The 25,134-nt window shown below is 39.7% G+C and overlaps 3 protein-coding genes across 12 annotated transcripts in view; 1 reads left to right on the top strand and 2 right to left on the bottom strand.

The window, feature by feature from the left end:
* LOC307009107 (uncharacterized protein) overlaps positions 1 to 15,141 on the top strand; it is an 82,366-nt gene extending 67,225 nt beyond the window's left edge. For 5 of the 10 annotated variants that reach the window (XM_079632560.1, XM_079632563.1, XM_079632559.1 and 2 more), the window contains 7 exons: positions 10,683 to 10,798; positions 10,961 to 11,080; positions 11,219 to 11,266; positions 13,595 to 13,635; positions 14,148 to 14,330; positions 14,449 to 14,940; positions 15,058 to 15,141. In XM_079632560.1, the coding sequence (XP_079488686.1) occupies positions 10,703 to 10,798; positions 10,961 to 11,080; positions 11,219 to 11,266; positions 13,595 to 13,635; positions 14,148 to 14,330; positions 14,449 to 14,575 (615 nt within the window). In that variant the 5' untranslated portion in view covers positions 10,683 to 10,702 and the 3' untranslated portion in view covers positions 14,576 to 14,940; positions 15,058 to 15,141. Of the gene's footprint in view, positions 1 to 145; positions 312 to 672; positions 1,179 to 6,006; positions 6,061 to 9,296; positions 10,799 to 10,960; positions 14,331 to 14,448; positions 14,941 to 15,057 lie in introns of those variants that run through there. The other 5 variants (XM_079632562.1, XM_079632561.1, XM_079632565.1 and 2 more) reach the window with 5 other exon arrangements.
* A 1,421-nt stretch (positions 15,142 to 16,562) lies between these two features.
* On the bottom strand, positions 16,563 to 21,976 carry LOC307009505 (serine/threonine-protein kinase pim-2-like; the record flags this gene model as incomplete). Its single annotated transcript, XM_079633297.1, has 8 exons — positions 16,563 to 18,317; positions 19,245 to 19,424; positions 19,523 to 19,904; positions 20,147 to 20,197; positions 20,333 to 20,427; positions 20,628 to 20,819; positions 21,503 to 21,832; positions 21,952 to 21,976. 8 exons carry the CDS (start codon positions 21,974 to 21,976, stop codon positions 18,220 to 18,222), a joined length of 1,353 nt encoding a protein of 450 aa, XP_079489423.1. The 3' UTR covers positions 16,563 to 18,219.
* LOC307009526 (uncharacterized protein) lies at positions 21,896 to 22,659 on the bottom strand. Its single transcript, XM_079633316.1, has 2 exons — positions 22,639 to 22,659; positions 21,896 to 22,422 (listed from the first exon to the last, which is right to left on the bottom strand). Exons 1-2 carry the CDS (start codon positions 22,655 to 22,657, stop codon positions 22,067 to 22,069), a joined length of 375 nt encoding a protein of 124 aa, XP_079489442.1. The 5' UTR covers positions 22,658 to 22,659; the 3' UTR covers positions 21,896 to 22,066.
* Positions 22,660 to 25,134: the final 2,475 nt, after the last annotated feature.

Genomic DNA, 25,134 nt, shown 5'->3' on the forward strand with positions numbered 1-25,134 from the left:
AATCTTTCTAAATATAAAAAGAAGAGCAGAGTCCACATCACAACTATAACGATAACGGTTTAGGAAAACAATGTCATGGAATCACAGATCGATTTTTTTCTTTCCAGCTAATGAGTAGGGGGAGGCTGCAGACCTGGGGTGCTTCTCAATATCCCACCTCGTCTCCTCGCTCCTCCGTCCTCCATCCTGACCCGGAAACCGATCGAGCTCAGCCATCTTGAAGGACATCTCAGTTCTCTAATTGCACTGTGAGGAGGCGAGGATCGAGGAGTGAGGAGGCTTCCAGAGGAGCTATGAGCGAGGATACACAGGTGTATCCTATGCGGAAGTGTTTTATTGACTAAACGTGACGCACGTGTAAATTCTCCTTCACATAGGTCACAATAATTTTATATTTATATTATAAGAGGCGTAACCTCTTGTTGATGTTTGAATTATTATCAAACAAAACGGAGGCTAGCTAGACCCTCCCACGCAATAACCCCCCAAACCCCACCCCACATCATTCTTGTCGGTTATTGGCTAGAACAGTTTGTTATGTTTCGTGCTGCGGGTTGCTCTGTTTATTGCTCAGTTTGTTTTTGCTGCTGTTTGTGGAGCTTGGGCTCTCTGCAGAGACCGCGTTTTTTTACAGTGTCATCAGGGGACAGGCAGCTAGCGGATAGTGAGATGTTTGCGGTATGTGAAAAAAAATGTTTTGTCCTAAAAAACGCGCAAGATCACTTAGAGCACCTTTAAGAACAGAGCGACAATCCCTTCACTGTCCACCCCAATTACCACTTTTGGGCACCATGGATTGGAAGAAATACTCGCAAGTCCAGTCAATGCCTGAACACAGAGTTCCAAAAAATCCACCAAGCCAAAGAAGCTGAGCTTTGCGAAATAACTGTCTCTGAAGATAGACTTAAAAATTAGCTTTATAAGAAAAAGGTCAAATTGATTTCATTTCTAATTTCTGTGACTAGTGTGAAGTGTTTCTTTGGCTAAGTAGCATGTAAGTATTTTTGCAGCAACTGTATTTTGATTTGTTTTTTAGGTATCGGTGATAAGGAAACTGTGCAAGGAAAGTGGTGTTGATTCCATTGGCTCAAAAAGTGACCTCCTAGAGAGGCTTTCATCTGAGATGAAATCTTGACAGACTTATGACAAAGTATTCGAAAAGATTTGGGGTGCCTCTGGTAAGAAACAAATGCTTGTGTTTTGGTATGTTTGTGACTGACACTTTACCTTTGTGACTGCCACTTTACCTTTGTAGGTCTTATACTTTTATTACTGCTGCCTGACGTAGATGTTTTTTTCCCAGGAGGATGGGCTGTGGTCATGTGCCCTTGTGGAATTGTGTATAGCATCAAATGCTGTTTGCGCGCAGAGAGTCCGAGAGACTTTGCAGATGTCCTCCTATCATGGAAACACATACCCAATGTAGTCATCTATGATTTTGCACGGGGACTGGCCACACACACCAATCTTCGCTATCCTGAGACGTTAATCTTCACGCCACTTGAAGGTCGTTTAGCTGAACAGATGGCAACATAAAGATGGCAAAGGAAGGAAAGCTGAAGATCTCCTTGCCATGGCTTAGTATAAAAAAACAAGTCCCAGACAGCCATGGCCACCCAATTACAGGCTCAGCAGAGCACTGTGTCCTTAATGACAAATTTCATGAAGACAATTCAAAAGACGAACGGGATGCTCTCCGCAAGATTGGTTGTATAATATTTTGTGTTTGGCTGGTTAAGGATAAGTGCTACCAGAATGGTGTGTCGATTAGAACAGGAATGAGTCCAGAAGTTAATTCTCAATTGATTTATTGCCATTTGCTTTCTTTCTTCATTATCCCATTTCCTTAATATGGCTTTACAACTGCTGCATATTGCTGGTGTCTACAATCAAACAAAGTTAACTTTACTGATACAAATTATAATAATAAGTATACATTCACATAAACAAAGGAAATCTTTAAATAAATCAACAGTTATCAAATTCATATCAATACAAAAAGGTTAAATAAACTTACAAAGTCTAAGACGCAGCAAACACATGCAGCAAGCAGAGGAGCAAACAGTCAGCACAAAGAGAGACACACTAGTGAGGTTGATTGGTAAGGTAGTTATCCTCAGGTGAGGGAAGTTTCCAGGAAGTGGGCGTGTCTCCCAGTAGACTGACTAATTGGGATTTTTAACAGCCGCCCTCAAATATGACAACATATTTGTCCAAAGAAATCCCACTCATACAGTAGGAGCAGTGGGAAAGGCAGGAAGAACGATTAATCGGCTAACTGGACGGATAAATTGTTTGCCATTTATGACGATCTCAGCCACTCGAATGCGGCCATCAGAACTGGGCAGGACCTTAGCGACTGTCCCCATGGGCCAGGAACTACGAGGGAGCTGAGGATCCATCACCATGACCACAGCAGAAGTTGAGATAGAGGGACCATCCGTTTTCCACTTCTGACGGGACTGAAGGCTTGGGAGATAATGCTTGATAAATCTAACCCAGAACCTGTCAGCAAGGATCTGACTGTGTCTCCACTTCCTATGGGTCAAGAGCTCAGAGTCGGCATACATTACTTGTGGAAGGGACGCGTCTCGCCGCCCCATCAGAAGAATATTTGGCGTTATCGGATCCGTGTCCGAGATGTTCGATGACACGTAGCCAAGGGGTTCGGCTGCAGGCTTCACTGGAGGCTTCAGGTGTTCGGCTGCAGGCTTCACTGGGGGCTCTTGGGGTTCGGCTGCAGGCTTCGGGGGTCTGGCTGCAGGCTTCACTGGAGGCTTCGGGAATTCGGCTGCAGGCTTCACTGGAGGCTTCGGGAATTGTGCTGAAGGCTTCGGGAATTCGGATGCAGGCTTCACTAGAGGGTTTGTGAGTTCGGCTAAAGGCTCTGGTTCAGGCTCAGGCACATGTAATAAGGGGGCATTTTGACTCTGAGCAAAGGAGTGGCATATCTCTGTATTCCATTAATCTCATGGCGCTCTGTTTGTTGCTCTAGGCACTCAAAGGCTTGCTGATCCTGCTTGGACCTAATAACATCTTTAGGATTCTTAGAATATGGAAATATGTCGATCTGCCACAATCGTTCCACATCCCTCTGTAACTGGTCTTTATCAAGCGAAGTGAGAAGACACTGGATAGCAGTGCTGGATTCCTGCACCAGAGAGGTCGGCCCATACAACGTCCATCCTAAGCAAGTGTGCAGGGCAGCTGGACTTCCAGGGGGGCCAAATCTCACACATTCCGTAGAGCACAAGAGATGAGAATGGTCTGCACCCACCAACAACAATGGTCTGATCTTAAGAAACTCCTGCAACGGCAGGCCTTGGAGGTGCTGATAACGTCTCTGCAGAGTGGTGATAGGGTAAGTCTGCTCAGGTAGATGTAGTTGCTTAGCAGTGAAAGCATCTTTGATTTCATATTTCCTCTGCTGTTGGGAAGCTGATGAAATTGAAAATGACACTGTAGCACCCGCAATTTTCTCTGTGCCTTGTCTGATTGTGCACAAGATTAAGGTCTCAGTCGCCCCATGGAGGCCTAAACTCTCCGCAGCAGATGACAGGAGCATGGTTCTTTCTGAACCATCATCCAGAATGGCATAGGTCTCCAGAGATTTCCCGTTATGAGTCAAGACAACTCTTACCACTTTCAGGAGTACCGAATTGAATCCACTGGGCCTACTCAGATAGAGAATTTGTTGCTCACTTTTACGGGTATTCACTTCATGCAGGATTCCTAAATGCCGAACTTTGCATTGGGGGCAGCCTTTCTTTAAGTTGCAGTTAGATGAACAATGAGAACGTCCACACTTCCAGCAGCGGCCATTGTCCGTAATCCACTTTTCCTTGGCTGCTGCATCGAATTCTTGAAATTCCGGACACCGACTAAGATGGTGAGCTTGACTGTTACAGAAAGCACAGGATGGGGATGCAGATTCACTGGAGAATTTCACACGAGGATTAGTGCTTTGATTCTGGATGTGATCTCTAGCTCTCTCTTCCTGACTTACACCCTGAAAGAAAGTGGCGGTGGAATGATCTCTGGCCAGTGGTCCTGTGACCCTCCGTGATGACTCACTCACTTGAACAGCCAAACTTTGACATTCTGCTTCCTCCTCTAGCCAGTTGGCAAAGTCTATCAGATTATACGGCACATCTGGTCTTAATAATCGAGTTTGTCTGGCAAAACTGGCAACCTGGTCAGCGGGGAGCTTACTAAGCAGCTGATGGACATGGGACGCACAGGCCAGCTCCCTTGCACCTTCGTCATGGCCCCAGGACTGAAGCATGCCTACCAAAGCTCTAATACGTACGGCAAACTGACTGAATCCTTGAGAATCTCCAGAGCGAACATTTGGAAGGCTCTGGACTGAAGTAATTTCTCTTAACACCAGATGGTGTGGTTGGCCGTACCTCTTCCGAAGAGCTGTTAAAGAAGTAGTGTAAGGCTGTGGATGATGAGCATAAGCAAGGGCAAGATGAGGGGCTGAATCCAATTTCAAGTGATCAAGAAGGATATGATATTTATACTGCTCATTTTCCTCAAGTGGCAATAAGTTCTCCAAAGCCATATTTAGCATTGCAAACTCATTAGGGTCTTCTCTTCTAAAAAACGGAAATGAAGGCCTCTCATATGCTGACCTTCCGAGCTGAACAGGGGGCACTGATGTGTAGGACACAGGAACTGATGACTGGGCTGGAAGACAGGAGTGAGCAGCTGTCGTAGAATGAACCCTACGGGGAGAATGCACCCAATCAGCAGGTGCTTCATGAGACTGGGACGCCGAGACTGTGGGAATCATATCAGCAACAGAATGGCACTGAACATTTCTAGGGTGACTGGCTGCATACTCTTCTAGGTGCCTACCAGGATCGGCTAGTGCTGGGCCCAGAGGCAAATGGTGAGAACTACAAGCAGGCATGACTAGGGGATTAGTAGCAGATTCTGTCACTCTAACTGGTGGAGCTGGTACAGGCCCGTGGGGAGCCTGAGGAGATTGTCGTGCGGCAGCTATTGGAGCCACATACTCTGGATGGACAGGTAAGGCATATGGCAGATCAGGAAAAGGATAAGGGAAATACGGAGGCCTAAATGCTCCACCGTTTTGAACATAAGCTGGGTAAATTGACATTAGCGGCGGCATCCATAGAGGGCATAAAGGACCTGGAAAGTAGAAAGCATTTCCTGGCATTTGACTATATTGGTGGGCATCACTCCTCGCTAACTGAGGGTCACTGGGATAAAGTCCTGGATGACCAAAACCGCAGATTTGAGATAAGTCTTGATTGACACCTCGTGGCCGATTCAGGTAATGTGGAATCGGATTCACATTCATTGGGTGTTGTAAAGTTGAGTTCCCCTGACAGGGAACTGGTGGCTCAGGACGTGCATGAACATTTAGGCCTGCATGCATGTCCGGTGGTTCTCTACTAGATTGGGCAGAGGGTGTGGGAAGCATAGAGGCCGGTGGAGATGGAAGAGTGCTTTGTCTACTCGACCTTGGTGGTGAGGGAGGAGGCAGGCTTTGTCTCTTTTCCTGATGCTGACGCAGACATTCTCCTAGCTCCTGCACAAAGGATGTCCTAAAGTCCACTGATGGATCTCTCTCTCCTGCCCGTCTCTCAGGAGATGCAGCACGCAAACTTGTCTCCCAGTAGACTGACTAATTGGGATTTTTAACATTGGTCTTGTAGCCCAACTTAATTGTAAAGTGAATAGCCAGGTTGCGGAGCAGTTCTTTTGAAAATTAAAGAAAAATAACTACTTTCTAAATATGACCCTTCCATCAACCCACGTCTTCCTCATGAGAAGTATCATCCACCACCACAACAGTCAGAATAATTTGAGAAGACTAGAAAAAAAGTATTTGGGACAGAAGTGGTGCTGAACATCAACCACCAGACTGTTCTTGGTAATGTTTGGATTACTGCAATACCACTTTAGAATTGGTTCTTGGTATTACTTGTACAGATGTTGTCATGTACCAATATTTTGTGTTATCCAATTAAGCTGTTTCAGAGTCCTCTACTCATTCTGGTGCAACAGACGTTCGCCAAGTGACCAGTAAGTAACACAGTAGAGATATTTATCAAGCCACTTTAATGGCACTTGTTTAGTCTGTTATTGCTAAGCTTTGCGAAGTACAATGTAATGTTTCCTTATTTGCATGTGGTCCAATATTATATCATCTTTTAATATCAAACTCATCAATTAACCCTTTTATATCAACGTCTGATATACACTGTACTTGATTTTATTGACGTCTACATCTGTCATTTCATTGTTGTAATTATTGTATTGTTTTTTTATTGTTCGTTTTTTTTCTTTTGTTGCCTTTGGCTTGCTCAGTTGGGGATATTCAATTTAATTAATCAATGAATAATACTACTGATTAGCATTATCAAACATGGACGTTTTATTATTATTTTAATTTAATACTGTGAAGCTGCTTTGATACAATCTGTATTGTGAAAAGCGCTATACAAATATTCTTGACTTGACTTTTCTCATCAAAACTGATTATGTTCATCAGTGGTTGTATATCAAGCAGGGACACGTTTGTGTGCATTATGTTTTGTGATTTCTCCATAACGAATAGAGAGTATCCGCAATGGATTGAAGCGTGCGTCCGAGTGAAGACAGTACGGCGTGTGCGCGAGCCACACGAGAAAACACTGTATCCGCTCTACTGATCGCAGCGGCAACGAGCACCTTGATCACTTTATTTTAAAACCACATATCAGTGACATGATGGGTTTTAACTTCATTCAGAAGATTTTGGGTAACTGCACAACTGACAAATGACTTTGAGCGCACCGCCAACAGTGTGTGTGTGTGTTGTTTGATTACAGTATTGTATTTAAGATGGTGTTAGACTAAATAAATGGTCTTAAATATCATCTGCATATCTCTGTTGTGTTGACTAAACATTAGGCCTAATCCAAGTTTATAATTGTGTATCTTTAATTTGATGTTACGATTTCATCTACACATTAAGTATAATTTCAATTGGTTACATATTTCTCATTCTTTAGACAGTTGTTGGAGGAGCAAGATGGTGTTGGAGGTGTTTTGATGTTTTGTCAGATGAACCAGTCAGTACCAGTCATGTCAGTTCTCAACAGTACACAAAAGTTAAGGGAGTCTCAATCCTCTAATAGTGCAGTAACAGCCGTCATGCAATTGCTACACACAGTTGATCTCACCCAGTCTGCAAAAACATTTACAGTGAGCTCACAGTCACACACACGGCATAGTTTGTCTCTGTATTGTTCTGCCTGTGTAGTTGAAGTAATACCGTCTAATATGTATTGAATGTAAACTGCGGCTGAACCCTAGTATGCTGCTATTCTTGAATTCATACAAGTTATTGCTTAGCTTCAACACTAGTCTGTTTTTTTCCCCTCCGGTCTTGACTTGGTCCTGGTATTGGTCTCGACTTGGTCTAGGTCTTGGTCTCGACTTGGTCTAGGTCTTGGTCTCGACTTGGTCTCGGTCTTGGTCTCGACTTGGTCTCGGTCTTGGTCTCGACTTGGTCTCGGTCTTGGTCTCGGTCTTGGTCTCGACTTGGTCTTGGTCTCGACTTGGTCTTGGTCTCGACTTGGTCTTGGTCTCGACTTGGTCTTGGTCTCGACTTGGTCTTGGTCTCGACTTGGTCTTGGTCTTGGTCTCGACTTGGTCTTGGTCTTGACTTGGTCTCGGTCTTGGTCTCGACTTGGTCTCGGTCTTGACTTGGTCTGTCTTGGTCTTGGTCTTGTCTTGGTCTCGGTCTTGTCTTGGTCTCGGTCTTGGTCTCGACTTGGTCTCGGTCTTGGTCTCGGTCTTGGTCTCGACTTGGTCTTGGTCTCGACTTGGTCTTGGTCTCGACTTGGTCTTGGTCTCGACTTGGTCTTGGTCTCGTCTTGGTCTTTGTCTCGACTTGGTCTTGGTCTTGACTTGGTCTCGGTCTTGGTCTCGACTTGGTCTTGGTCTCGGTCTTGACTTGGTCTGTCTTGGTCTTGGTCTTGGTCTTGGTCTTGGTCTCGATACCCTCTGGTCTTATGCCTTCTGTACACCTAAAGACTTTGAAAAGATTTAGAAAAGACTTTATAAGATTATCAGCTCACATCTAAAGACTTGGTTTCACAGACTCACAGTCTCAGACTAAAGATTTTACAAACACTGAATCTTGTAGTGACACTATTTACAAGACTACAACAATTTTTTTCCTCCATTAAAATAGGCATTTTTATGGATATTCTTTGTTTGATGAGTAAAAATATGTGAATTTATATTGTTTAATTACAATAAAGACATTGTTTAGACATTGTTATGTGAACATCCCTTAATAAAGAGTTGACTATTTAATGGGATGACCTAACTTTTTCACATGACTGTACAGGTCCGTAGCCAGCCTATTGAAAGGGGGGGTTCTTTTTTTCCCAAAAGTGGACCTTTTTGCAGTTTTTCTCCACCTTTTGTATTTAATTATGATGGTTCAAATACTTCATTTTGGTGACTTTTTATGCACTAATAAAAAAATAAATAAAAAAAAAGGAGGTGAAAAACTACTGATCATGTATAGGCTACGTTTTTTTAATTATAAGATAATTACTTTTGTCTTTTTCATAGAACATCAAATAGCCTACAATATTTTTGTAAGTGGAGCTTGTTACCTCTAGGGGGGTCCGGGGGCATGCACCCCCGTAAGATTTTTTTTTACATTTTAAAGATAAATTCATTAATCTGGTGCACTTTGAGTCACCTTAATTTACTGAAGACTACACATTATATTATAATATTAATTCTCAATGTGTAGGCTACACATTCATATTAACCTGTGCCTTATATGATGAAAACGGCTTCGTTAATGTTTTTTGTCCCCTCCCCTCACAATGACAGAGTAACGTTTGCCTTAACTAATTATTAGCTACATTAAGTTACATGAATCACGTTACATGGGCCTATTTTCGGTTAAAAATGGCGAAATTAGACAAAGTTTATTAGTTTGCCTGATTATTTCTAACATGTATGACCTAAAACAGCTGTCAAATATGAAATATTTAGTTTAGCTACTTACATCTTATCTGCACTTGAGCATAAACTACTGACGCGTCGAGGTGCGCCTCGCGCTGCTGCTAAAATGCACGCTCAGCCGCTTCTGTGAACATAAAGCCCGCCTACTTTGATTTGATTGGTCATCTCAATTATTCTGACATTGACGGGCAGTGACGGACCAATGAGACTCAGATGAACACACACACACCCTGTCCTCTGTTTCTGACGTGCGCTCGGTGCGAAGCTATCTGGACGTGCCGCGCGTATATCATGTTTATTTGAAACAGCAACCCAGAATATTTGTCACAAGCATTGAATAAAACAATGATGACAATAATCACATTAATTTTTTTTTTTACCGACTTAAATTTTGGACCTTAGGCAGTGAGGGGGGGTTCATTCGAACCACCCGAACCCCCCCTGCCTACGGGCTTGCTGTATGGGGGTTATGAATCTATATCATTATATGATGAGAACAATAGTTTGAAATGTCTTGAAAGGGTATAATTTTAAATGCAGGCATGTCGATGGCTTCGGCAATATCGGTCCACTTCTTTTCTTTTTCCACTCTGTCGTGGTATAAATGGCAGTTTACATCAAAAAGACACGGCTGCTCTGCCCCAACCCGATCACCCCAAATGCGTCTATATAGCACGCAGTGTGGTGCGTGTGTATTATACGCTTGGGTAGGATTAGTGGTGTTGGGTGCGTGTGTAAATCACGCAATAAAGTGCGTATCATATGCACGCGCAAAACTGCGTATCATATCCACGTAAAAACTCATTTTCGCGTATAAATTGCACGATAAACACACTACGTGCTATAGAGACGCATTTGCGTGCTCGACAAGGCGCTCCTCTTTATCCACGGTCCATTTTCGCCTACTTGGCGCCATTGGCGCTCGTTGTGTTTCCACGTCCGTTGACATGTTTCTTTGTTGTGACTGATGGCTTCCTGTTTCCGGTTTTCTGAGAACAAATTTATTGGTTGTTGATTGTTTTACGTCACTATGACTACGCTAGGACTAACGATAATATCAAACATGTTTGATATGAAAGACTAGAGAAAGACTGGCATAAATCGGGTTGCCGACTGCAGATTATCCCCTCACATTTAACGATCGAGACGACGCGAGCGCGCCGAGACTCCAGTAAGATTCCTAAAGACTGCCGGTCTTTAGTCTGGGACTGTGAAAATCCTTTGGTGTACGCCCGGCATTAGTAGTGTCTTGGTCTCGGTTTAGGCGGTCTTGACTACAAGTCTACAGGCCATTGCACACTGAGTCCGAAATTTTCGTATGCGTTTTTTCGTATTCGTGATTCGGTGGCTCTGAATTGTCAAAGCACCATTCAAACACCATTCAAACTGCTTGTTACGGATGCGAAAAACGCAGAAAATCTAACCCGTTTCGATTTTTTTTATGACGGACGAAAGTTTCGGAGGCAGTGTGCAAGCGTGATTGACATAACGTGAGGTCGTATTTATTTTTTAACGTGCGAAAATTTCGGATGCGAATTTCGGACTCAGTGTGCAATGGCCTTACCCCTGCTACAGGCATGGGTATGGATAAAGTAATTGCACTAACTTACAGTAATTTTCCATTGGAGTTCATTATTCACGACCGAGATTGTTTCGTTTTATTCCCATAGAAACCTCTGCAGATGTGAACATGGAGGAAGTGGATGAGGATATGATTGTGGAGGATGCAGATGAGTATTCAGCTCAACCTTGGATGAAGCCTCATAATCTTCTACAAGACAAATTGGTAGTTGTTCATGTCTTCACTATCAATGCTAAAACATACTGTCCACAGTAGCCTGTATTGTAACATCCACAATTTGTGTTAACTAAAACATCCATTTTATAAAGACAAGTTGCCTATTTAAACAAAATATGAAGCATTTAGTCTTTCTTTTGTCCTTTGCAGCTCAGATACATCCTGGACACGGGGCGGCTGGCCGATGAGGTCATTGATGAGGAGAGAGTGACATGCCTCTTAAGAGAAGATTTGTGGACACTGGGTTTGAGAAGGGAAATGGAGTCTGATGTAAGTAGTAACGTTTTCATGTAGATATTTTTCATGGACCAGAAAAGTACAGCTGTGAGCGCAATGTATGCTCTTTGTTTTCTTTGTAGAAAGAACTTTTGTGTATGTGCTGCTAACTATCTTGATTATTTCTTGCAGATTGGAAATGCCTGCATGAAACTCATTTATGGAGATGCTCGAGCGAATGTATATATCTTTTTCACATGATTTTAAATAAGCTATTTGTAGTTTATACTTTTTTTTTCAAATATGAATGGCAATTGGTAGTCTTCTTAATATTTCCATTTGCTCTCACAGGGCAAAGAGCTATATACTGCTGATATGTATGTAATTACTACCGGTACATGGAAAGACAGTGTAGATCCCTTAAGCCTTGTTTATACTCAACGCGTCCGCAAGAGCGCGAAGTGCACGCGGCAAAAATTACGTCATTGCGGTGTTGCCGGTCGTGCGCGTTGGGTGCGCAAGGGCCCGTTTCGCCTGGCGGTGTGCACGGCAGATTTTGTAACATCGCGCGCGGCTCCGCATCCGAAGATGAACGACTTCTCATCACACCAGCACCCCTAAATTATTTGCTTACATTTAAAAAATGAGCATACAATAGCATAAAAAGCTTTTTTAATTGACATAAATGTCCATGGTTAATACAAATGTACACGAAAGTTAATGAAATGTTTAGTGAAATTAGAAAATATTTAAGAGATCGTTAATTTATTTGTATACGTACATGTATTCCCATATAGGCTAGCCTACATATATTTTGTTCTAATGTCACAAGTAATAATCTCAGGGTTTACTGGGTTTTACACGATTATTTTTGTATAGGGATGTTCGCCGGAGTCAAATGTGACGTCACGATATGGGCGTGGTCGCGAACTGGTTGGCAGAAAGAACCAAAACATGTCGCAGACTCCCAGCAGTCTACCTGTGTTTTGTCAGCATATGCTAATTATTTGTCCGAAGAACCAAAAAAGAGATATAAGGTTAAGCTTTTATATAACCAGGGTTCATGTTCTCTGCCTGATCAATATCACCTGAGTGAGAATTGGAGCAAAAGCCCGGACACATGGCCAGATTTGACATTCGGCGACATCTATCTGTATCTCATCGACACGCCATCTATGTTTACCAGAGAGTCGATGAAGGCGTACAAATCTTTAGATGCCTATAAATTAAGTAATAATTACGAATATTACTTGTTGTAACTAAGGATAACTGGTAAATATGTTACAACTAGAGTAAAAATACAGGTGTAATTTATCCATGGGCTATATTCAAAATTATCTTACCTCTGATATATAACATTGGTTAACATATACGTAAAATGTATGAATGAAAATACAATAATTTGCCATTAATTTATAAGGGTATGTCAGTGTTATTATACTTCCATTGCTCAGTCACAGCATGCACAAAAAGTTATGTAAACAAACACTTTGACACGTCTTCCGCGGTATTTTGTACAGTTATTCATTCATTAATTAACCCATCAATGCGATAGAACCTACTAGTAACATTTATTTACAAAATTAGTTTTAATTTTTAACGCAAAATGTAGGTAGCAGACGCGATCGTGGCCCGCTGGCTCCCATTGTTTTCCGCTGGGTATAGACGCCTAATTGCAGAAATTCAAAGCTTTCTTTCTTGATTCAGGCTGTTTAGGTACGCGGTAGAAGCTCTTGGGGTTATTACTCTTATCGAACCTGTTAACACAGCCGATCACAAAGCACGATACAACCATTTTCTTCTGTGTTTGCGCTGCGCTTTAAGCGGTCATTACTTTTCTTCTGCCAACCAGAGCGAGTCGTGACGTCACGGCGAACATCCCTATTGGTGGTGGTAACTAAACATTGTCACGTGTTTTTTCTTCTTCTCACCGATTCCTGATGGTTTAGAGAGGACAATTACTCGAGTCGCCCCCTGTAGTTTCAAAGAATAGAACAACGTGCGGACGCGTCAAGTATAAACGCCTCGACCGTTTGGAGAGGTGCGCGCGCAGTCAGCGGAGACTCGCGCTCGTGCGGACGCGTTGAGTATAAAATGGACAAAAGCTGCCGGCCCAGAACATTTTCTGTTATGTGTAAGATTTTACAAGTTATGGTGTAGCTCAAAAAACATTTGCGTATCACGTTTTATACAGCTTTGACTACTGTACTTATTATTGACTGATTATTATTTTATGTTGGTTTTATGGAGGGGTGTTTTTACCCTCTATATCATAAAGCAAAGGTAATTTAAATGTGAAATGGATTGTCATAACACTCTCTGTACTCCTAGCTACAACCAGGATTATGCGTCCCTATAGGTACTGAAGCCACTCTTAAAGGGATAGTTCACTTTAAAATTAAAATTCTGTCATCATTTACTCACCCTCAAGTTGTTTCAAACCTGTATTAATTTATTTCTTCTGCTAAACACAAAGAAAGATATTTTGAAGAATGTCGGTAACCAAACAGTAGACTGTACCCATTGACTGCCATAGTATTTTTTTTTCAATATATTTGTATCCTAAAGGTCTTTCCAACAGCATTGATTGTGGAGTTTTCATGCTCATGGTAAGCTATTAAAAAATGTTACTAAAGCAAAAAAAAAAATTCTGGAAATTAATCTTTACACTTTTTCGGTATGCCCTCCATATAATTTCACTTCGGTGAGCTTTTCTATTTTCTTCCTTAGAAGGTTGCTATAAAGTTGTACTTTATTGCTGGTCATTGAATTCTAACAAATTAAATGTTGATAATCCTGTGACATTACAATTTCTGTTAGCTTGACATGCCTGCAATCAGGGAGTGGTGTACGTCTAATTGAGCGTTTGAGACAGAGGGGAGTGTGTATTAGTTTCTTTACATCTCAGTTTGGTGTTTCATTCTTTGTTCCTTCCTTGTCAATATAAATAATTGACCAAACTGAGGCATTACAGGTCACTAAATTATTTATACATTATACATTAATTATATGTAATTATTAATTATACATTAAATTATCAATGCAGCCTGATTATTGTCCATAACAAGAGTTGTCCTATTGGGGGCCAACAAAGTAGATTTTTTTTCTTTCTTTTTAAAAGGCATGGGAAAAGGTTCGCCCACTGGACCGAGGAGGCAAGATGCCTGACTGAAGGGACATTACGACCTCTTTACAGGTGTTTTCCAGGATTAACACATGACTTGTTGCCGAGAGGAACCGAATGTTGTCCAACCAGGCTCTGGTGGACTTCATTGTGGCTAGAGGAACCGATAACCACATTCAGGTATCATCAAGAATGCATTTTTTTAACTGTATTCTAAACCAATAGCTTGTCTAGTAAATAAACAACTTACACATACATGGAAATGTTTTTAATGTCATTTTCCATTTTCTCTGCACAGTCCATCATCAATGGACAAAAAAAATCAAAGTGGCTTGACACTTTTTCCAAGTGTTGCATCAAGAAAGTGCCTGTGCCGTTGTTCATTGAAGATCAGGAGCAAACTGATGTTATCTACACTCACCTGACTTAAATTCTGGACAGCACACACACACACACACACACACACACACACACACACACACACACACACACACACAGTGACCAGATCAGATTCATTATGCATGTCCTTTTTCCAGAGGTAGGTCTTGTGTGTTAGTTAGATTCACATTGTTTTTAATGTCAAATAGTTTATCCATAATGTTAGACCATTGCTCTAAAAATAATAGTTGTGTGCTTAATATTAAACAATATATAATCAAGGTGTAATTTGGGCTGTGATAAATCTCAATTCTTTCTCTGGTAGTCCATCATCTGTGCTCTCGCTGTTGTGGAACATGTTCATCTTGGAGGCTGAGGAGAAATTCCTGCGAGGACCTGTCATTGATGCAAGGTACTGTAAGGATCCTATAAAATATTTTTTTTTGAAACATGACATCCTGCCATTATTTATAAATAACCATTGTTTCTACCACTATTCAACTTTTGCTTTTTTATTTATTTTGATCAGTGAGCGGGAGCACTTTGACAGGAGGATAAAAAAACAATTAAAGAAGAGTGGCAAGCCATAGGAGAGTCATCTACAGGAGTCATGCTGTTAATAAATAACCAAGTCATGCTGTTAATAAATAACTTTTTTGTGTGAAAAAATATTGTCACAACAATATTGTCTCTTTCTTTTAAATGGTCCTTGGAATTTTAGAAAAGGGTTAAATTGTGTTTGTCTTCATAAAATGCTATGTAGGACATGTTTTGTAGCTATATGACGACCAATTGTGAATAGTATATTTCATTTAGGATCCATATTACAAGGTACTGTATGTCTAATGGCCTAAATATGGTTAATACCTAAATGTAACTTTATATAAATTCACAACAACATATATCACACCGCCGGCGGCGAGAGCGTCAAAGTGGACGGAAGCTAATAAAGTTTACCAGTATAGTTATTTTTCTTGGTGTGAATGGCCTTTAAGAGAACTGGGTCTGCATTTACTTTTTACAGTGCCTTTCAACTCTCTCTGTTCGTGAGCATCTAAAATAAATCAATAACACAAATTAAAGTCAAAGTCAAGTAAAAATGTATTTAAAAGCAACAGATTTGCACTACAAGTGCAAATAAAACATAAAATAATCAAATAAAACATCGGGCAAATAAAAAGAAAGCATACAAAGAAACAATGCATCGTCCAAAATATAAACACATTAAACCAAATACATTTTAAGAAAACACAAACGATACAAAAAATATTAAGTTTAACATATATGTCAGTGCTAAGCATTCATCTGTACTATAAATGAGATGCTAAAATTGTTATTTGTTAAAGTTGTTTAATGTATACAGTGATACTGCCATTCAGTTTTTTGAAGAATTTGCATTACACTGAATGACAAAACTTCGACTTCAGCTGATATTGACAGCCATCAACTGGCCACTATATTAAACAATGAGCTTGACCAGCAAAATTAATCACAATTATTCACAACATCTGCTTATTTGTCAAAAAATCTAATAATATAAGTGTTTTGTGGGATTTCACTGAATGATATGCGTTTTTGTAACTCAGGCTACCACACCATGAAAAGGTGTAATTATCAAATATTTAAGAATAAACCCACTTTTCTGCGGCACCACATGATCTCAGGGTGCCACTTGATGATGTCACAGACTGTCGAATGACTATCTGCTTTTTATATGATTTCAGAACGGCTTCTTGATCCTGTTTCACCGAATGACCTCTGACAAACTGCATTTTCTGGACAAATTTTTTTTTTTAATACTTAAAAATAATAAGACATGATACTTTTAACATAACACAGCCAACACTTATGTGAACATGCCAAGACATTTTTTTTTGTTTATCTTGGTATTTTATGTTTATTTAAAGATGTAATGGCAAAATCAAACTCCAGACCATTACACTGAATGACAACTTTACACTTTGGAACATTATTACCATTATTATTAACATTATTAACATTATTTCACAAAAGTTATTTGAAATATTAAAGGTGACATATAATCGAGTCCCCGGTGCATCTACCAACCCAGAAAACATAAAAACTTTGTTTGTTAAGCCTTTCTCTGTAAGCATGTCAAAAATAAGCCGATCAGATTTCGCTCCCCTTCTGACGTAGGAAGAGGATCTTATTATAATATTACCGGCTCTTAATCTGCACGTTTACACACACCAGCCGTTTTCACAAGCAACAACAGTGTAACCAGTTCTGACACAATGGCAAAAGTTCGAGCAAAGCATGTAAACTGTTCTGTCGGACAGACGAGCACTGAACACTATAGAGTCCCAGCCTCAGATGAGACAAGAGAGCAGTGGATTCATTTTATTTTTAACGGAAATCCCCCAGAAACAGAGGAATCAATGTAACTCCACAATATCTAAATGTCTCCACTGACCAATTCAGAAACATCCAGGTTCAGTCTAAAAGTTGAATCTTCCTGAGTCTCTCTGTAAGGCTGCACTCGCTACAGTTATTTCTGAGATTTTGGATGAGATTATTCACATGTTTTGTTATACATACAGACGGTTGGTCCGGGAACGCCCCGTCACGTGATGTGAATTTAGCCCGTGGGGGAAAACATTGCCTTGGCTCTAATTGAAATACACGGGACAATCATGCCGAAGAGTTGCTGTGTCGTTTTCTGTACCGCCAATAAACAAACAAATTATGAATTGAAGTTCTACATCCTTCCTAATAAACACACAGAACCGGAAAGGAGGCCAATCGCTACGTAATGACGCGAGCCGTGAACCTAGGGAGTAGTTCGAGGTCTACACTCAATACAGACTGCAGTCGGTGAGTTAGGGATAACTGTCAGCACAGTCCCTCGGCAACTTCGTACTACTGATCACCGTTTTACAAAAGGATTAATAGTTTGAAGTGAAGCATATACGTACAAGTGACAAGGTTTTATGAAGTTATAGTATACAACATATACGAAAGTTGATTGAGTTATAGGCTAATAATGCAAAATATGTCTGGAAACGACACCTCCGGCCATTTGGTTGGGTCATTGACCCAGTTTTAATTAAATAAGGGCCATCATAACCTATGGCAGTTAATTTTGCAATGTACAGTTGTCGGTCGGCAGGCGTCAATGACTCGCAATACGAGATTTTTGTCATTCAAATACACACGATGTTCGCTGTGTTTCCCCCCCGCCGACTCCACCCTCGCCACGCCAGACCACGCCCCCAACTATGACTAGATGCCGACTGTATGTATAGTGTGTCACACACAAAATAACGCCATGTTTTTACTCACACCCAAAACGGGGCAAATTTGACAAACTATAATAAATGATCCGGGGGTATTTTGAGCTGAAATTTCAGACACATTCTGGGGACACCATAAATTTATAGAACATCTTGTGAAAAGGGGCATAATATGTCACCTTTAAGGTAGACTCTTTACTTGCATTTAACAGGGTTTTTATGTATCTAAAATTACTTTTGTTAATTTAATTTGATGCGGACACGAAATGGTGAAGTCTCGTCTTTGACCCGTATACAGATCGGTCATATATACAGATTGGTCATAAATACGTTGCTATATAAATAAAGATAGCTTGTCTTGACTTTTGAAACAAAGCAAATGTGCCTGTGATGACTTGATGACTTCTTTCCAGTCTTGCAGTCTCTCATGTTCTCGCTCAGACGTGGACAGGCTCTGAGTTTCTGCCAGGTTGGTGTTGGACTTCAGGCTTCGGGTCAAGTCTCGAGCTCAAGCTCTCAGCAAGCATGTTATTTCCTATCCAACACAAAGATTATATGAACAAGTCAACTCATGAATGATTTTTTAGAGCTAGAACAGAATTGAATTCTGTTTGCATCACGGATTCTGTTATTTTCCTGTTTACTACATGAAGCCGCTTTAAAACAATCTATATAGTATAAAGCCTATATAAATGAAGGTGACTTATCTTGACTATAACAATAACATTACAATGAACACAAATTTGAAAATCTCACTACAAATAATCCAGAATTGAAGACAAAAGATATAATCCTACTCTGTTACACTTCCTCACACCTGAAACTGATCGAGTGAATCTCCTGAACTTCTCCAATCTACTGTAGATCTCTACTAATCCATCTATGTTGTAACATCTGCTCTAACGTCGGGCGTTTAGCTGGATCCCGGGATAGGCACTGGCTAATCAGATCCCTGCACTCTGTACACATTTTAACAAGGAGAGAGCTGGTTAGTCATGACCATGTGACCTGGCATCTATGAAAACAGCATCTAAAACATGATTAATATACTGTAAAATGTTCCTTATCTTTAAAAAGTAAAAGTGAAGTATGTAGTTTCTGCGACACTAGTGGCAGCGAGTGGAATAAATGACAAAATAAAGCATATTTAAAATACATATTAGGAATACTTTTAGCTGTGTTGCATTTGCCTTTATGAAAATGTGCCTTTCTGCATCACAATGCTCTGTTCACTTTGACGTGTTCATGACCTGTTTAATCTTTGAAGGTATGAATGCAGTGAATTTTGGCTTTCACTTCTGTAACTAAAGCTGCATTTCTTTTCCCGTGGCTCTTGCCCCAAACTCTCGCTATACGCTGAGCTATATATAAAAAATCTTACATACTTCACCTTTAACTGTTTCTGTACAAAGCCTTTGCTTTATGTGTGTGTTTATCAATGTAATCAATATTATTCACTCACCTTTGGATAAGTTGGAGTTATGAAATGTAACTTTGGCTTGTGTGATTTCTCTTCTATTGTGAAAAGGACGACATGCGTTCACCATCTTGTACAGCAACACTCCTAGAGACCAGACATTTGCTGGGACGGCGTGGAATCGAGGTTCTGTCAAGACTTCAGGTGGGATGTGATCCTGTATTCCTGAGAGAAAGACATTTGCACATTGTTGAGCTTTTTTTTTTAAAGCAAATAATTAGTAAGTCACTACATTCAGGTTTCCACACTCCCAGAATGCTCACCAATGTATATTTTGCTGTCGTAGCCATCGCTGCTAAATAGCTGACCGCAGCCAAAGTCTATCAGCTTGAGGTCTACCGAGTCTTTCTTCAACAGGAAATTCTGCGGATGAGTGTCATTATGGAAAACACCACGATGGATGCAGTGTTGCACTGCCAGCACAGCCTGTCTCATGATGGACCGTGCTGTTGGTTCATACACTTGTTGATTACGAGTCATGAAGTCCAGCAAGCTCTCGCAGGGTTCAGGATACTCCATAACCAGAGTGAATTCTCTAGGATGTTCAAACCACTCGTACAGTTGTATGACGAAGGGGCTTATGGGTTCTCGCCTCATCATCATCAGCAGCGCCACTTCTGTAACGAGAGGTTCGGGATGTCCAGGCTAGAGAGAAGTAGTAGACAGAAGGTTAGCTGGGTAAAAATCTGAAGAAAACATATCATTTTGAAATGTACTTTTCTTTCATATTTTTAGATGCGTTCAAAAGAGCCTTTCCAGCTCAAAGTTATTTGGTGCCTCTAGGCTTATATTGATCACATTTACACCTAATGCTTCCTACGGGTGTATTGACTACAGTAATCTGCACTTAAACAACTCAATACACATTCAGGTTTTGTCCAACTTACAATATTAAGATAACGATCGTTGTCAATCTTGCGAATCCGCTTGATGGCAACCTGCAAAAAAAAAAAAAAGTTTCAATAACAGTGACAGTATTCAAGCGCCTGACCTTCTAAGTATTAAACTATCTGTTAATTGTTTTAAATGTGTTTTGTAAGAGCAAAATGTTTGTACAATTCAGTAAGATTTACCTTTTTGCCATCAAATTTGCGTGTTCCCAGGAACACCCTGCCAAATCCTCCGGATCCAATCATCTTGTCCACGTTATAGAGAGACTCAAAGGACTCTGAAAAACAAACAGAAAAATATGAGACAATTATTAGCTTGCTAGATCCATTGTTTTATTTAAAAAAATCAAACGTCCTGGTTGAGAAAATAATATTATAATGGGAGAAATAATATTAATATTCTCTAAAAGCAAGTCTTATTTTGAGTGGAAAACAAGATAATACTGTTTAAAATAATGTTGGAGAGATAATGATTTACCATTATTTGGCTCGACGCCGGAGTGATCTGGAGCAGGGGATGATGGTTCAGGATCAGGATCTGCTGGAGGAACGAAAGGCTCCACAACATTCACAGCACTACAGGAACAGCAGCAGAAAACACACTTGATAGCCTTCCAGAACCTGCGGAGACAACCAGGTATTTTCCTCTTCCTACGTTCTGGAGCTTTTTCTGAAATGAAGAAAAAACAATTGAAAACAACTATTAGACACATCTCTGACGTCAAATTAAGCAATGATATAATGACATAACTTACATTTTACTGTTAAATTCTGTAATGATACAAATCTAAAGTAATGGGAATGTTTCACGCTATCCACACAATTCTAAATGATTTTCTTGGTTAAAGGAACATTATATTTTATAATTTTGCATTATGGGAACGTTACTTTTGAATGTTCTCGGAATGTTTTGAAAATTTTAGTTAAACGTTCAATTGAAATATTCCTAAAAAAATAGATTTCACTTTATTTTGATGGTCCCTTTGTTGTTGTTGTCTATAAGTAACGCTGCACCTACATGTCTACTAACTCTCATTAGAGTATTAGTAGAGTATTAGTAGAGTATTAGTAGAGTATTAGTAGAGTATTAGTAGACTGGTAAGGTTAGGGTTAGAATAAGTTGACATGTAGTTGCAAAGTTACGTAAAGTCAACATAATTTTTCAAAAGGGACTATCAAAATAAAGTGTTTTCTTTACACAAAGAAATCAGAAAGAATATTTCAGCGAAATTTTGCTGAGCAACAGTAAATGTGACCGGACATTAACATGTTAAAACCTTGAGTCAGTTATGCATGAAATAGCAAAATCTCTATCTGTAGACTTTACACTGCCCAGCCTTATTTCAGTGTCACCTGTTGAGCTCTTGTTCACTGGAGAATCCTCCACGGCACCCTGAGCAGTTCGGCCAGTTGAAGTCTCTGGTGACTCGACAGGAACTTGACCCGGCAGCGGAGGACACAGAAACCCTTCGAGGCTGACGGACCCGGACAAACCCTGTTGGTTTGAGCTCTCCGATCCATCGCCACTCCACCTCCACTCGACGCTGTACGAGCCTCGGCTGCTCAGACTCAACGACTCTCTACACCTCCTCTCCACGTGGACCTCAGAGAGGGACCAAGCTGAGGATGACGTGATGCCCGGAGAAGAATGTGTGGAAGCCGTTCTCCAGGATCTGGAACGACCTGAGGATGGAACATTTCAGACATCAAAAGCTGTTTTTGTTTTATTTTTTATAATATTAATAATCAATGTCAGTGGTCACATCAATTGTTACTTTGGTTTCACTTTATTTCCTTTTAACACATTCGGTTGTCTATAAGTAACATTGCACCTACATGTCTACTAACTCTCATTAGAGTATTAGTATTAGTAGAATGACAAATCAGCCATTGAAAATAGAAATAGAAACTTAGCCATTACTTCTTTATTAAAAACCTATTCTGACCTCTGCGAGAGTGTTCATATGAAGTGGACGGACGTCCATCATCTGGCCTCTGCTTCGCCCTCGTCCCGTGATCCTGGCGTCCATCATCTGGCCTCTGCTTCGCCCTCGTCCCGTGATCCTGACGTCCATCATCTGGCCTCTGCTTCGCCCTCGCCCCGTGAGCCTGACCTGTGGACACAGAAAACTCAGAAGACAGAGCTGTTAAATATCCAGGAAGATCCTGGCTCTGTGTCTGGGTCGGATCCTGATCACGGTCATCATAACCGCGTCCCCAAACCTCCTGACCAGCCGTCTGAGAGAAAGCGGCTCTCCTGGATCTGGAGCGGCCTAAGGATGGAATGTTTCACACATCACATAGTTAGTAATGCTTTAATAATAATAATCAATGTCAGTACAACATTTTACTTCAGTTCAATACAAAAGTTTATTTCACATGCAAGGAATCAAATAAATGTGATCAAATGGGTTCTTCACATTAATGTAGTCAGTCATTGTACAACATCATACCATGGATAAACCTAAATGAAAAACTGAAGCACTCACCTCCTCTTTCACCCATCATGTGAGCCATGGACATCCTCCTCCAAAAGGCAATAAAAACAATACAAAATACAACACAAAATACAATACAATAAAATATAAATCACCTCAGAAATACTCCCCTAAAAATAAACAATTAAATAACTCCTTCTAAAATAAGAAAACAACAATCAAATGAAAAGTATTCTCAGAAATTAAATGACGCAAAAATTAAAAAATATTATTTAAAAAATATATCTCTATATAAAGGATATATCCTCCGATGTCCTTCTAGAATAAAAGTCTCCTCTCAGAAATCAGCTTCAAATTCGCAAGATTTGCTCAGAAAATTCTCTGAAAAAGTCTGTAAGTTCGCCTCGTCTCTCAACCAACAACAGACAGACTGCGATCGTTTTAAGTGTAAATATAAATGCAGAATTCATAACAACCGTCGCTATAGCAACTACAAATTCGAATCACTCATATGCTCACACGCACACACATATAAGCAGAGCAGAGCACGTGAGCACACGTCAAATCTGATTTATTAAATAGTTACAAATTTAATGTTTACATTTCTTTAATATGAGATTCTTTCATAGCAGTATTATTATTAAAAATCTGTGGAAAAAGGGAGAATAAAACGGACTTCATCTTATGAATTAAATTTGCCCATTTCCGCATACATAACCATCAAGGCCAATCAGCTTTCAGTATCTCTAATGCGTCATCAAACGGTTAGTATTAGTGGTGAAGAAATCCAAATTATTGTTGAATTCTCTATTAACATTGTTCACAGTTGTTACCCAGTTAACTATAAACTTGCTAAATTTAATAATAGTTGTACCCCATGTGCTCCTTTTGTCATTATTTTGAAGAGACAATCATGTGTTTTGGGACTGTGTGAATTGTAAAAGTATTTTGGATTTACTTTTCAAACGTTGTTAAAAGGTAACTTAGGCAGGCCAATCTATATTCAAACTTCTGTATAAACCAAACATACTCTCTGATATTAGACCCTTCTCATTTTAAATTTGTAATTAATTTATACATTTTCTTGCCAAATTTAATATTCACAAATGTAAATTTTAATTTGTTTAAGAAAGAGTTTGAGGACATCTAAAAACTGTGTGTGTGTGCGTGTGTGTGGATAAATATTTTTTGCTTTTACACACACACACACACACACACACACACACACACACACACACACACACACACACACACACACACACACACAGTTTAAAAGCTAAAAATATTTATCCAACTCCATTTAAAAACAGTCTGTCGCTGCCATCTTTTGGACATTCATCATATTGCATTGGTTTTAATTTCTTGTCCTCAAACAGAGCACTAATCTGTTTATTTTTAAGTTACACATTCTGTATTGATTAAAAAAGAAAAACCAAATGTGTTTTTTAGGGGTAGTATTATTTTATACAGAAATAAATTATTTATAATTCAGATGAGAATGAAGTTAATTAAAAATGTAAGGAAAACAAATATATTGATCTGAAATATAGCAAGTTAATTTAGTTTTTTGTAATTTTGTTATTGTGTTTTTATTAATTTAATTAATTATCTAATTTTATAAAACTATTGTCAATGCACTACAAATAAACTGGTTCTATGCCTTTACTTTATTAATAAAACATATAAAAAAATTCAAGGCTTAAGACATTTCTTAGACACATAACATGATTAGAAAAATGAAAAAAAAAGAATGAAAAAAAAAACTAGGGAATCACTAAACCGAGAGAATTATTCTAATTTTATGATACACTCAAAATATTCCACAACAAATCCTTTAAATTTAATAATATTCAGAAAAGAACAAGAATTAAAAAATAACTATAAACAAGCCAAAACTAAATAATTTAAAGCGAAAAAATGTGCTTGGAAACATCACTATAATGTGCATCATAGCACATTAATTTTAATTAATTTTAACATTAAAACACACACACACACACACACACACACACACACACACACACACAGGTGGAGTGAGGGGGAGGGGAAGGACAGACAGCGGGAGACAGAGAACATTTTAAACAAAAAGTAAAATAAAATCCTAACTGTGACAGAAAGTAGACTTTGATTATATTTAAATATACATGGAAATGCAGTGTGTATAATACATGGAAATGTTTAAAACATTGTTTACCAGTGAAGAAATATTTATCCAACCACATTTATACATAGTATAAAACACTAGATGGCACAATATACCTATTTTTAATAGACACATGTCAAGTCAAGTCATCTTCATTTATGTGATAAGGGACAGCTAACTGGTGCTATTTTTATTGACCTTTCCAAAGCCTTTGATACGGTGGACCATAGGGGATTATCACGCTTCCGGGTTTCATGGGCGGGATTTTTCAACTTTGTGCACGTCCACTTCCGGCGCAGTTCAACAATGGCTGAAACGAAGGCTAGATGTCACTGCTCTGTTCCACTTTGTCAATCAAACAAACAACGCCAACCTTATTTAAGTTTCCATGGATTCCCGACTGA

This window comes from Phoxinus phoxinus (assembly GCF_949152265.1).
Source record: "Phoxinus phoxinus genome assembly, chromosome: 13".
NCBI classification, from domain to species: Eukaryota; Metazoa; Chordata; class Actinopteri; order Cypriniformes; family Leuciscidae; genus Phoxinus; species Phoxinus phoxinus.